This window comes from Tripterygium wilfordii, chromosome 11 (assembly GCF_013401445.1).
Source record: "Tripterygium wilfordii isolate XIE 37 chromosome 11, ASM1340144v1, whole genome shotgun sequence".
NCBI classification, from domain to species: Eukaryota; Viridiplantae; Streptophyta; class Magnoliopsida; order Celastrales; family Celastraceae; genus Tripterygium; species Tripterygium wilfordii.
The window spans coordinates 11,885,745-11,899,726 of NC_052242.1; the positions used below are offsets into that span (position 1 = coordinate 11,885,745).

General features: G+C 37.2%; 2 protein-coding genes across 2 annotated transcripts; one reads left to right on the top strand and one right to left on the bottom strand.

The window, feature by feature from the left end:
• Positions 1-7,468: 7,468 nt before the first annotated feature.
• Positions 7,469-10,386, top strand: LOC120009323 (subtilisin-like protease SBT1.7). Its single transcript, XM_038859866.1, has one exon. The coding sequence runs from the start codon at positions 7,880-7,882 to the stop codon at positions 10,184-10,186; it is 2,307 nt and encodes a 768-aa protein (XP_038715794.1). The 5' UTR covers positions 7,469-7,879; the 3' UTR covers positions 10,187-10,386.
• Positions 10,387-11,736: 1,350 nt separating this feature from the next.
• On the bottom strand, positions 11,737-13,794 carry LOC120008925 (protein arginine N-methyltransferase 2). The gene is made up of 3 exons (XM_038859309.1): positions 13,424-13,794; positions 12,374-12,769; positions 11,737-12,177 (listed from the first exon to the last, which is right to left on the bottom strand). The coding sequence occupies exons 1-3, from the start codon at positions 13,698-13,700 to the stop codon at positions 11,864-11,866; spliced, it is 987 nt and encodes a 328-aa protein (XP_038715237.1). The 5' UTR covers positions 13,701-13,794; the 3' UTR covers positions 11,737-11,863.
• Positions 13,795-13,982: the final 188 nt, after the last annotated feature.

The window sequence follows — 13,982 nt, forward strand, 5'->3', positions numbered from 1 at the left end:
ACAATGGAGCTATAAATAGATCAATATCCTTGGGCTATTTGATTGAAAAGTGAGGTCACTAGTATGAAAGAACAAACAAGAAAACAAAATAGGAATTACTATAATGCAGCGTGAAATTCAGTAACTGCGAAGTTTCGAGAGACACTCAAATTGTTGTACATTGTGACATACAGCAATTACACTGCAATTTTTAACTGTTAAAGTCCCTGGCTTTGGTTTGTAGTGAAACAAGCATGAAAACAAAGGGACCAGAAATCAAATATGTAGTTTCCCGACTGTGTATAACTATTCCATGGCTATGAAGCCAAGGAGTAGTGTCCTACAATACCACATTTCTTCAATTTGTAAAATTTTAGATGACGTTCTCTAGTCCCTGAACTTTATATTCATCATGATTCAACTGTGGCTGACAAATCGAAAGGCCTACTACTCATATACTAGTTTACTCGCGTATGAGAAGAATCTTATCCAACTGAGAATGAAAACTTAATCCGGTAAACATTGTAGGGCACTAGGGCCTAACCATTCCAAATTATAGGATCTAGTTTGATTGTTAGTTACAATAACAGGGTTGAGGGATGCTATGTGTGAGTGATGGAGAGCACTGGTTGCATTGTGCAAGGAACGCTTGGCAAAGGCTTGGGAACATCAGTCCAGAGATGGCGATGGAGCAGTATATTGAGCATCTTTCAGAACAAGTTCCTGGATGGATGGAAGAGAATCAAGCTGTAAGTAGTCTTCAATTGCTTAGGCATGGAGCATCTCTGGTAACTTTGAAATTTCTGCTGTGGAAATTGTATGACTTGCTATCAGATGTAATTTCTTTAAGCGTAAAAGTAAACTTGAACCATCAGAAGCAGGAATAGTAATCAATATATCTCCAAAGACTAATACATTTTCAGCCCATCAACTGGAGTTTCCTACTGAAAGGTATTTAAATTGTCTTGTTAGCCTATACATCAGCTTAAGAGTAATCAGTTTACATTTTTTAAACATCTTGGCTTTTGTCGCTGTAATAATTTACTCATCTTAATGACTTCTCCTCCACAGAACTCTAGAAATGAAGTCTTATCCTGACGGATATAGTACTACAGGGGGACTCCAAAATGAACAACATGGTATGATTTTGATTCATCTGTAGCGTTTTTTCTATCTATTTTTTTTTATTTTTTGGGTGTGTTCCTTAAGAGTTATCAGGGATGTTAGATTAAAAGCTTGATTGAACTCCGGTGCCTTAGAAAGTTCTAATTTCTGGGCAAATTATCATTGTTTTGACAGAATAGTCTTTGAATTGACTAAGTATTTAAACAGGGATTTTCCATAATGCAGTTTGAAAAGAAAAAAGAGTGAGGAATGACTCTTTGTCCTTGCAGTCATGTAACTTTTGAAATCTCAGTGACATTAATTCATTTTTATTCAAAGATTTTGATTCTTTTGGCTTTTAAGCTGTATTCCTACAGACATTTAAAAGTGCTGCAGTGCCATATCTTTTGAACTTTTCAGGCCAAAGAATAACCATCAATGATCTGCTGCTTCATCACCCTAACCAGAGGGGCCATTCTTCTTGGACCTGGTATGCTCAATCGGAAAAAATTCTTAGCTCAAGAGTCAAGTCCAGATATAAAAAGGATTGATGAAGTTTATTAAGTTGCTTATTTATCCTAATTTATGGGAATGTTATGTGATTATTTACATTGTATATTGTGCATGTCTGCATGTGACATGTGTATATATATAAAGTTTGTGTTCCCCAATGTAAGGCTATTCGGTGGCTCTCAACAGGAAAATAATAAGCAACCTTTTATGGTTGAGCATCGTATCTCTTTTTAACTTTGTTAAGATTGTTCATGATGTTGAGTCTCACATACTGAAATAAACATCTAATGGATAGGTTATAAGTCCATGTGTTACTTTGGTTTAGTAGAACGTGTTTTAAAGTCGTAAGTTTTGAAAGGTCTTTGAAGGTCCTATCATGGGTTAAGGTTGGACTTGGACTTGAGATGATAGTCAAGTTTGATCAAGGAAGGGAAGTCCATTGGTGTTTCCTAAAGCATGATTGTTTAGTTTGGATGTGGACTGTACATATGTGACTTCTAGTTCCATATGGTGGGCTTGACCCCAACTCACAAGTGAGGGTAAATTTGTTGTAAAAAGTCTCACATTGGTTAAATAAAGATTCAATGGACATATCATAAGTGCATGCGTTCATAAGACGCATTGAATATCTTGTGATGGCTTGGGTTTGTATGTGGGAAAACTAATAATATCTTACATGATAGTCAAGTTTCGGTATGGGAGTCATTCATGTTTCCTAATACACGATCCCTGAAGTTACATCAATGGATTTGATTATTTACTTGGATTGCATAATATATTCTTGGCCAAATATTCAACCTTGGATACTGCATTGTAGTTAGTGCCCCTTACGTTTGAAATTGCTGGAACAGGGAAGTTGTTTTTGTAGGGTTGGAAATAGAGGATATTTATTGCAATTTGCTTTTTGACAGAGCCTATTATTTGTTGAGAGGATATAAGACTCCCTTGTTGAAAATAACGAGACAAAACAGGGATACAATAACAAAACCCATCTAATGGGACACTAGCAACATATGGTATGACTTGATTGCACCCAAATCCTGATCAAGGGCCCGAGCATAGCCTCCAGCCAGTATGACCATAAGCCCCACCACCAACAGCACCAGGCTTCCTACGCCGCCATCACCATACCCTGAACCTGAGCCTGAGCCTAAAGCCGCCGCTGACACCCCCTCCACTTCCATAATCGCCCGACTCGCTCCTTGATCCAAAACATCTGCCCCCACCTCCACCACCAATAACATCGGATCCGCCACCACCAATAGATATATTGTTGAAGCATTATTGCAAAAACTGATTAAATATTAGTTTGAAATTTTACAGAAAAAACGAAATCGATTTATAAATTTGAGATGATGACGGAGTCACGAATTAGGTCGTTCTCTTTAAGACGATTTCGTAACTCTGTCTGTGAATTATGCTAACAGTAAATAGTAACATTGCCCCCAAGATAAAATAGTTCACAATCTCTATGTATGAATGTTTTCTGTACACGAGAAGTCTTTCTCAATTCATATTAAGCCATAAAAGCTTTTTTTATTTCTATCATAAAAATATGAAAAATATGAAAACCAACATTTAATCCAAGTTATAGGGACTTTTTTTTTTTAATTTTTATAATAAAAAAATGAAAACGAATGTTTAATCCAAGAAAATCAGAATGATACAATCTCTAAAGAATGTCGTAACATTTCTTCCCACTGTGTTATACCATTCAACTCATATTCAAAACACACATACTCTCTCTTTTAAATATATACAAACATCAACATATATATAGATAGCTGGAAGGTAGATTTTCGTATTTCAATCTTAAAATATTCATTTTTTTCAATGAGGAAGAAATCATAGGCCTTTGATTGATATAAGTTCCAAATAGTTGAATCTCATGTTATCCCAATACCTTGACAAAGCACCAGACGTTATTTGACGACCAATTTTCATGTCTCTATGGCCTATATATATTAAAATGGTGGGAGTATACAAACACAACTTCTCGACCAACGTTGTTATTTTTTATTGGCAAATAAAACTTTTCGTGCAGTAGATCCACAAGGAGGTCAACTATTGTCTTTGTACACGTAAAAGTTTGGATGACTCTTCAATCTAATCACAAAACCATCACAATATTAAACAACGACACTTAGTGTTTTTGGATTATTTGAACCCCCTCTTCTGTAGGGAAAGTGACCTGCCACCAACTAACTATTGACTTCGATTGCTTTGCTTGCATTATTAGTTATTACTCCCTCTCTCACTCACTCACATTTGCAGCTAATTAAAAACTTCATAATTTGCATGGCAACATCTCAATAAAGCAAAGCAATGCAAAAGGGTAAGGTCTTCCTTAATTTCACTTATGAGCTGTGAGTGACTAATTATGGGTCATTTACATCACATGCAATCATCTTTTTACCATAATTAATACAGCTCTCTAGGGATAATAATTGTGCTTTTGAGATGCTTTCACTAGGATGAGATGAGAGTTGGGACCCTCTGCCCTTTACAGCCACAAAGTTTGTTCCGCCAGAATCTCATGGATTGTGTCAATGGTTAGGAATCTACACTTTTACATCTAAAACTTCGAAACGAAAAAAATGTTTGAGAATCCCAATGTTTTTGTACCAATTATCCAAAATATCGAGATGACCACATATGAATTATGCTAAATCGTGAGTACTAGTCTCACATGATGGATATAAAATTATGTGTGTCTGTCTCAATATTTGAGATAATTGGGATAAAAAAATTAAGATCCATAAAATTGCTAATTTCAAAATTATTATTGGTAAACGTGAAGCTTCAAACCCTTGGACACATGAGCACATGACGAATTGCTAAAGTAGACATTAAAACAATTGGGTTTACCCTAAGCCAGTCCATGAAAATTGAAAGGAATGATCATCGGCCATATTAATTAGCCACAAATTGGTGGAATGTTAGTGTCAAACTAAGCCCATCAAGGACTCGAGGTGGTAGTCCTGTCCTAATCATATCAAGGAACCACACATTCATGAATTCTTGCTTTCACATAATTTGCTTTGCCTTTTAGGTTTCTTTCTAGTCCTCCTCCTTTATTGGTTTGCCACGTACCTCGCATTGACAATAACAGACATTGATGGGAATGGGATATTGCTAACATGACAATAATATAATGTAAACATCTTCTCCGATTTTCACATTTGTTGTTTACTTCTTTCTTCTTGTATGAACTGCAAAATCTATTCATGCACGATTTCGAAACCCAAAAATAGGTTTCACGTGGAACCCAAAAATGCTTAAATTCAACGCGGTTGTTACAGAAATTCGTCTTCAAGCAACAATCGGGGAAGTCGGGGGTTTGTTGTAAATTTTTTACAGCGGTCCGTTGTAAATTCATTTTTAGTGTTTAATAATTTTTTTATAAATTTCAAAAAATTCATGATTGTGTTTTGATCGAAAGTACGAGTTCAATAGTATTTTTTTTTGGTTTCAAACAAAAATCAAATTCATGTTTAAAAGAGACATTGAATGTTTCGAGTTTATATTCGAAGGTCCAAAATTTTCATTTCATTTTCTTGTTTAATTTGATTTTTGTTTGAAACAAAAAAATACCATTAAACTCTTAATACCGATCAAAATACAATCATAATTTTTTTGAGATTTATAAAAAATATAACATTGTATAATATATTTACAATGGAGTCCGTTGTAAAAAATTTATAGCAGACCCCTGCCACCCAACAATAGAAAGAGGGCGCTACAATTTTTTAAGTTATAATTTATTAAAATTCTTGCTATAATCATATTAAATCATGATTTAAAATGTGTATATATATATATATATATTTAAAAAAAAGAACTTTAGCCCTGAGCTAGGTACAAGTAGTCCAACTTTCACTCTCTGTATGACTGTATTGTCAAAGGGGAATTGAATGGACTGGACTGCTTCGGGAAATACAAGAATAAGACTGTAATATAAATAAAAGCTCATCAATTAGTAGTACTCATCAATTATTAGGGGTGGCCTACGGAGGGTCCATCACAGCTAATCACAAAAAAAAAAGCTAGCAACTTGAGTGGGAGAAAAACAAAACACCGCTATCAATCATGATTAAGGGTTCGTGTAATAGACAATTTTGACAGTAACATATATTGTAGACCATATATATTGATAAAAAATGATAATAGGGTCCAGCTTTACAAAATTTTTTAAATGTAGCAGATATATCAGTAGAAATGGTGATAACAGAAATGTTGAACAATTTTAATAGCAGCGATGCTGCTTAAATGCTGTGTAGCGTTTGGTTGAACTTTTACTGATAATATTTTTACTGTGTAGCATATTCTGATAAATTACGTGCAGGGATATTACGCATATTAGTTGTAATGACAAATATACATGTATCCAATTGTAAAAATTAATATATATAATTTATATAATGAATTAAAATAAATTAAAGATACTTAATCAATTATAAATTAATTAATTAATTAAAGTTTTAATAACAATTAATTAATTAATTTATTTATTTATTAAATGAGAGATATTTTATAATAACACTATTCTTTAATTTATTAAATGAGAGATATTTTATATAACACTATTCCTTGATTTATTAAATGAGAGATATTTTATATAATGATTTAAGTATACATTCGAGGGTATAATCGGAATAAATAAAGTTATGGGGATAGTACCTTCTTCGGTAATTGAAATGCTATTGAAATGGTTCCAATAAGTAGCATGTGAAAAATAATCTTGAATTATGTGTCGAAAATACCTATTTGGATGGAAGGTAGCATTTATTACTTTAAAACTAACCACATTAGATGGCGTAATGGGTTTGGCTTTTGATTATTGAAATGCTATTGAAATGGTTCCAACAAGTAGCATGTAAAAAATAATAAAAAATGCAACTAAAAATGTCTTGAATTATGTGCCTAGAATACCTGTTTAGATGGGAGGTAGCATTTATTACTTTAAGATTAACCACATTAGATGGCGTAAGGGCAAATGCAATGGGATTTATGTTGCTGGGCCAACATTTTTGTTGACCCGGTCCCACCTCTATTACACAAAAAGTCAAGTCAAACACGTATTCTAATACAGCTACATCAGTAAAACACAAATTTCTATACACTTTTTCTTCCCACACACTTTATCTTTCCACCCAACCCAACAATATTCCATTCCTCCATATTATCCACAACAAAACTACACCAAAACATCAAATATCAATACATCCACATCAGCAAAACACTTATCCCAATACAGCCACATAAGCAAAACACATTTTACAATACAATCACATCAGCAAAAGACAACATCTTTGTTGGCTCAATACCACTTCACCATTGCATTTGCCCTAATGGATTTGCCTTGTTGCCTTCACGAAGAAATATTTAAATTATTTCATTACAAAATGCATGAAATCCTTTTGGAATCATGTTCCAAAATTTCCACTATCATCATGATATACTAATTCTTTCCACCAGAATCTCGTACTGGCAAATGCTAATAAGCAAACCATTAGTTTAATCTTTCTTAAGAGTGCTTGATTTATTAGTGGGGTTTTCCACTAAACCTTTACAGATAACACTATTAGCATATAGTGTAGTTGGGTGGCTGAAAAGACATCTGTTAATTCACCATACAATAATAGATAGCATACATCATCAATTGTTCCCACTCAAAATATTCATTTTCTGAATAAAGAGAAAAAAGCAAACCTATTTGTGAAAGTAAAGATAAAGCCTGCCTAATACTTGTGTGCAAGTCTAGCAAGAATATTAAGACCAAAAAGGAATGCATGGTAAAGCGGAAAAATAATGGCACAATTAACCCACTAAATGAGTGCAATATCATCTACTTATGAAATGTATTAGAATAATCATCCAAGTGAGTGCGTTCCTGTTGTGTTCACTACTGCCCATACTTTCCACAATTTGGTAGGCACAAATATATTAGCTAAAGTAGAATCTGTACGATAGTATTTGTAGCACCCCACTCGAGTGTGCAGTACCACAAATCTTTGTAGTGTCAAATTTAGTAGTGCTGAACGAGTTACCGAATGAAACGATGAAATTAAATATCTTGTTCCACATTGTCCATAAGAAGGCGTGAAGTAACAAGCACTTTGCCTTGGCTAAAACTGGTATGAGCGGGTGCTAACGCTAGACCTACAAACTGAACCCAAAGAATCTCTATTAACCCCATATGAGCTCCATGTTTCCCCTTCCACTCCAAATCTAAAACAAATAAGTTTTCCACAACACACTCCACTCAACTGCCTTGCAAACTATGAAGATGAATTTCTGGCTTCTACAGATGGTTATGCTGCTGTGCTTCTGTTACACGTCCGTCGTAGCAGAAGAAGAGAGGGATCAGCAATCCCAAAAGACATACATAGTCCACATGGATAGGTCCAATATGCCAGCAAGTTTCACTGAACACCTGGAGTGGTTTCAATCATCCTTGAAATCGGTATCAGAGGTAGCCGAGATGCTTTACACCTACAAAAACGCAGTTCATGGTTTCTCCACAAGGTTAACTGCTAAGGAAGCAGAATCACTGGAAAAACAACCGGGAATTCTCCGCGTTCTGCCTGAAATGACATACGAGCTTCACACAACTCGAACACCAGAGTTCCTTGGATTAGGAAGGACGGGCACTCTCCTTCCTGAATCCGACTCTATGAGTGATGTGATTGTTGGAGTACTGGACACGGGTGCTTGGCCTGAGTCAAAAAGTTTTGATGACACAGGGCTTGGGCCAGTGCCTAGTAGCTGGAAAGGTGAGTGCGAGTTGGGTAAAACATTTAACTTGTCGAGCTGCAATCGCAAGCTGATTGGTGCAAGGTATTTCTCAAAAGGGTATGAAGCAGCTTTTGGACCCGTTGATGAATCAATGGAATCAAAATCACCGAGAGATGATGATGGCCATGGAACTCACACTGCCACTACGGCAGCTGGGTCAGCTGTCTCAGGAGCTAGCCTTTTTGGTTTCGCTGATGGGATAGCACGCGGGATGGCACCAAAAGCTCGAGTGGCTGTATACAAGGTCTGTTGGCTTGGCGGCTGCTTTGGAACTGATATACTAGCTGCAATAGAGAAAGCTATTGAGGATGGTGTCAATGTGTTATCCTTGTCTATTGGGGGAGGATTATCTGATTACTACAGAGATACTGTTGCAGTCGGAGCTTTCACAGCAATGGCTCAAGGAATTCTGGTATCATGCTCGGCTGGAAATGGAGGACCAAGTTTAGGCAGTTTGGCCAATGTAGCACCATGGATAACCACAGTAGGTGCAGGAACTCTTGACCGTGATTTCCCAGCCACCGTTACACTAGGGAATGGAGAAAAATACTATGGCGTATCACTCTACGGTGGGAAACCTTTATCAGCTTCATTGGTTCCCCTAGTTTCTGGTGCTAAGGCCAGTAATTCCAGTAACGGTAATCTTTGCATGACTGGCACTTTGATTCCTGCAAGAGTGGCAGGGAAAATTGTGATTTGCAATAGAGGGGGAAATTCTAGAGCGCACAAGGGTCTGATGGTCAAAGCTGCTGGTGGGGTAGGGATGATATTAGCCAACACCGAATTCTACGCGGAGGAGCTGATTGCCGACGCACATCTACTGCCGTCCTCAGCAGTAGGCCAAAAAGCAGGGGACGCAATTAAGAAATATGTTCTCTCCGAGAAAAATCCAACAGCCACAATTGCTTCTGGAAGAACGCAATTGGGCGTCCAACCATCACCGGTGGTAGCAGCATTCAGCTCTAGAGGTCCAAATATGCTAAACCCAGAAATATTAAAACCAGACCTCATAGCACCAGGAGTAAATATCCTAGCTGGGTGGAGTGGAGGAATTGGCCCAACTGGATTACAAGGAGATAAAAGGCACGTAAGTTTCAATATCATTTCAGGTACATCTATGTCATGCCCTCATGTGAGCGGTTTAGCTGCGTTCATCAAGGCTGCTCACCCAGATTGGAGCCCGGCCGCCATTAGATCTGCACTTATGACCACAGCTTACTCAGCTTACAAAAACGGCGAGACTATACAAGATGTTGCTACAGGACAACCATCAACACCCTTCGACTATGGTGCCGGACACGTAGATCCAATGGCAGCCATTGACCCTGGTCTTGTTTATGACGCCTCGGTGGATGACTACCTAGCGTTCCTATGCGCACTGAACTATACCCCAACTGAGATTAACCTTGTTTCAGGTAGAGACTACACCTGTGAAGCAAACAAGAGATATAGCTTGGGAGATCTTAACTACCCTTCTTTCTCAGTACCTCTGCAAACTGCTTCAGGCCTAAGTGGTGGTGCTGGTAAAACAAGCAGAGTCAAATATACTAGGACTTTGACTAACGTGGGAACTCCAGCAATTTATAAGGTTTCAGTCACTTCACCAACTCCATCAGTGAAAATCTTGGTCCAGCCAGAATCACTGGCTTTCAGTAAGCAATATGAGAAAAAGAGTTACACAGTCACATTCACTGCTAGCTCTATGCCATCAGGTACAAACAACTTTGCTCGCCTAAAATGGTCGGATGGGAAACACGTTGTTGGTAGTCCAATAGCATTTAGCTGGACTTGATCATAACAATGGACAAGAGCTCAGGGGATCTACTTCTGGGTCCTGCAAAATCTGCATGCCCAATTATATTGCTCTTCATATGTGCAAATAATGTCTTATATTTCAGCAACTGACAATGCAAGACCAGTTGTACACTGACTAGAATGGTGTAAATAATTTTACATAAAATTATGTATGAATCAGCATATGCATCTAGACTATATTTCCAGCAATCTTGCTTTCTTCTTAACCTGACTTTTGTGCACTTCTCACATTTCATGCTACTAGGAAGTAATTCTAATTGATACAAGGGTTAAGGACACCAATGATCCCTCAAATTAAGGACCGGGTTCAATTTGGTCCTTCAATTTTACAGTTGGACAATTTTTTCCTCAACAGTATAGTCCAATAATATAGACTTGAAATAAAATGACTAATTTTGAAGTCAAATGCACTTATTGTTGGACCCTATTGTTCTTAATATTAAAGCTGAAGGACTAAATCAGCTAAATTTAAATTACACTACCAGTATGAATTTGGTCCCTAAGTGCAGCGACAGGGACCATTGGTATCCTTATCTTATCCTAATTCTTAAGCAGCCATAAGTTTCATCATTCTTAAGATGACGCCAAATTTTGGCAAGAAGAGTTATTTATTTTGGGTGGTCTACTAATCAACAGCAAGTGGTCCTTGAAAAAAGATTTCAATCAAGAATAGCTTCTTACAGACACTAGTACAACTTAAGGAACTTTGATATCTCCGTAGACTGTTAACTAGAAGTATTGAGCCTATTGGCTCATATCCTCATTAACTGAGCCATAGCATGTAGAGGATCAAATAGGACGTACATGAAGTTCTTCCATCCTTGCTTGGATTGAGCTAAATATCAAAAGACCAAGCATGACAACAATAACAACAAAAGCCTAAATCCCAAATATTTGGAGTCAATTACATGAATTCTTAAATTTTAAAAATGAAGTCTGGCACTTGAATTTTCTTCATCACTCGCACCAATATAAAACTGCATAATCCACCAATTTCTTTGACATCTACAAACTACATTACTTTGTCTCTTTTTGACCACCTTCTTCCCTTCTTAAGATCTCTTACCTGGGTATTCTCAATTTTCCACACCATAACACCAATATCTATAATATACATGCCATACCATCCTAGACAATCCATCTCGCCATATTTATGAGTGGAGCTGCCTACACTTAAAATCGGGCACTTCATTTTGATTTTTTTTATTATGTTGCCCCACATACAACATTCTCATTTCTGCTAAATTTACTTGGACAAACTATGATGGATTGAGGAAAAGATATTAACTATTCCAATAATATCTACCAACAATCTTTCCAGTCAACAATTTCATACATTCGCTAGAAAATCATTTGTATCCGAATATGGCAAGAGCTTAAATATTTAATCCTGGTTGAAGACTGTTTATGAATTTTACCACTTTTAAGACATTGGATATCAAAAGATTATCAATTTAATGGCTAGTATATCTCCAGTATCTATGGTCTATAATAAAATAATCACCAAATTTGAAGATAACAGAAGCCTGAATCAGTAACATCCAACTCTAAACTATCTAGTAACAATAAATAGAAGAAAAAACATCTTCAGTACTGTCCAACAATAACAAACTCAGGAAATGAACAATAATCTGTTATACGATAAATTCAAAAATCAGTCAGAATCCCGTATAGACTGAGAGACAGGAAGGTAGTATGTATCAAGCTGCCAATATTTGTGCCTCACACCATCCCACACTTCTTCTCCCAAACAATCCTTAACAGGCAAGGGAATTAGTTGTGTGGAGTACCCCAAATTCTCTAATTCTAGAGAAACTAAATGACAGTAAACAACATGGAAGAAAGCATTACCACCACAAAGGCCATTGAAGAATGAGTAAATCCCCCCGGACTTCAATAGCTTTGGAAGTTGTTGGTGGAACTCTCTCAGGTCTTCATAGTACTCTCCATATGTGTCAAAGAAAATACCTGAAAGATTTGGCAAATTCTTTTAGAAGTATTATGGGCACACAAGCAAATACAGGGATACAAAATCATTACATGTTAACAGTTATAACTTGTGAAAAGTTCTTGAAGTGCATAAATCTGTGCGTTTGAATTGATAACGTAGGTATATGCCTTGACAAGGGATGTGCATATTGTTGAAAGGGGAATAATGAATTACCATCGTAAGATCCAAGTTGAGAAAGAACGTCCTGCCAACGGCCAAATATTATCTTCACATTATTTTTCTCACCCCAACCACTATGAAGCATACGTTCATAAACTTCTGGGTGTGCCTCAACAATTGTGTGTGTAGCTGGAGAGTATTGCTGAATGGCTGTATCCACAAGACCCATGCCAAACCCAATGTTCAATATATGGCCACCCCCTGAACAAACAGCTTTTGCATGAGCCTCCATCAACGGCTTCTCCCATGCCATCATAATAGCCTTGCTATCAGAGTCCATCAGCTTATCCTCACTAAATGAGATCCTATCCTCCAAGTAGTCCCCACTAGAGTCGCCATTTTTATTTTCTTTCCGCGCAATGGTTCCTAAGATCAACTCAGCCTGAATTCCTGCTCAAAAAAGACAAAGTCCATTTCAGTCTCAGATTCTGTTTCACAAATGAGTTGTGGACATTTATGCCTATTAATTTTTGAACGTGGAAGCACAAGTTTTGGACAGGTGAATCCGTGGATCAGTGCATGTGCTTGCTGAGTTGCTGTGGAGGAAGAACATGAGGAGCTGCATAGAAAGGAATAGAACTTCCAGTGTGCTCGCCTTGGGCTAGTCCATAATCGTGAGCCAACTCACAAATACAAAGCAAATTTCAAAATTTTCTTATAATTTGGGCTTATTTACGAATGCAAGGAACAGGAAGAAACAACTATCCATATGCTATTAAGTATTTGTGTGATTATTTTACACTCTGCACAAAATTCTTTTCTTGCTATTACATGGTACTTAGCCGCCATGAAAACTTTAATATTTTCTTAATTCAAATGTTCTATGACCCACGAGACTGCTAAAAAATTCAATCAGAACACTTCTCTTCAACTTTTGATGAAAACAATGAGTTCGAGGCAACCACACCTGCATTCAGCCATTTTTCGGGAAAAATTCTATCAACATTCAGCTAATTTTAACCTTACATACATTACGACGTGTAACAAAAGCACTTTCACTCTCAAAGTCTCAATTGAACAAATTCGAGGCAACCACGTACACACCTGCATTGAGAAGTATTTCGAATACTTCTTGATGCCCGAATTCCATGGCGAAATCTCCCGCAGAAAGATTTGAGGGAGAGAGCGCGTTCCACGGCGCCCCAGCTTCAAGAAGCACCTTGACCACCTCGGCGTGCCCGAGGCGTGCCGAGTGCATGAGCGGAGTGATGCCATCGCTGTCGAAGTAGGAGACATCAGCTCCTGAGTCAATCAGAGCTCTCAACTTATCAAGAACTCCGTTCCTCGCGGCCTCGCATAGAAGTTCGCCTTGGTTGTCCATGGCTGCCGTCGCCTTCAACGGAACTGTGGAAGAAACCCTGATCCAAGAATTAATAGCAAAAATTACAAAATTGGGTCGAACTGAGAAATCTTCATTTTCCTCCCCAAATTGTCCTGGTTCTTTACTTCTTTTGGGCTAGCTCTTCTAGTGAATTTCAATGGGCCCTTGATGTTGGGCTTGGCTTTTAACTTTACTTTCACTTAAGCCCATTCTATTTCACAACCTTGTATGAGGGCTCCAATGCCGTTACAAGTTTGAATGAAATTCTTACAAACTCTCTTC

Excerpts from the sequence above, each read along its gene's own strand:
- LOC120009323 (XM_038859866.1), top strand. The coding sequence starts at position 7,880 with ATGAAGATGAATTTCTGGCTTCTACAGATGGTTATGCTGCTGTGCTTC.
- LOC120008925 (XM_038859309.1), bottom strand. The coding sequence starts at position 13,700 with ATGGACAACCAAGGCGAACTTCTATGCGAGGCCGCGAGGAACGGAGTT. Across the intron at positions 12,770-13,423 it reads CGAAATACTTCTCAATGCAG|GAATTCAGGCTGAGTTGATC; the intron begins GTGTGTACGTGG and ends TTTTTTGAGCAG. Across the intron at positions 12,178-12,373 it reads TCAACTTGGATCTTACGATG|GTATTTTCTTTGACACATAT; the intron begins GTAATTCATTAT and ends CAAATCTTTCAG.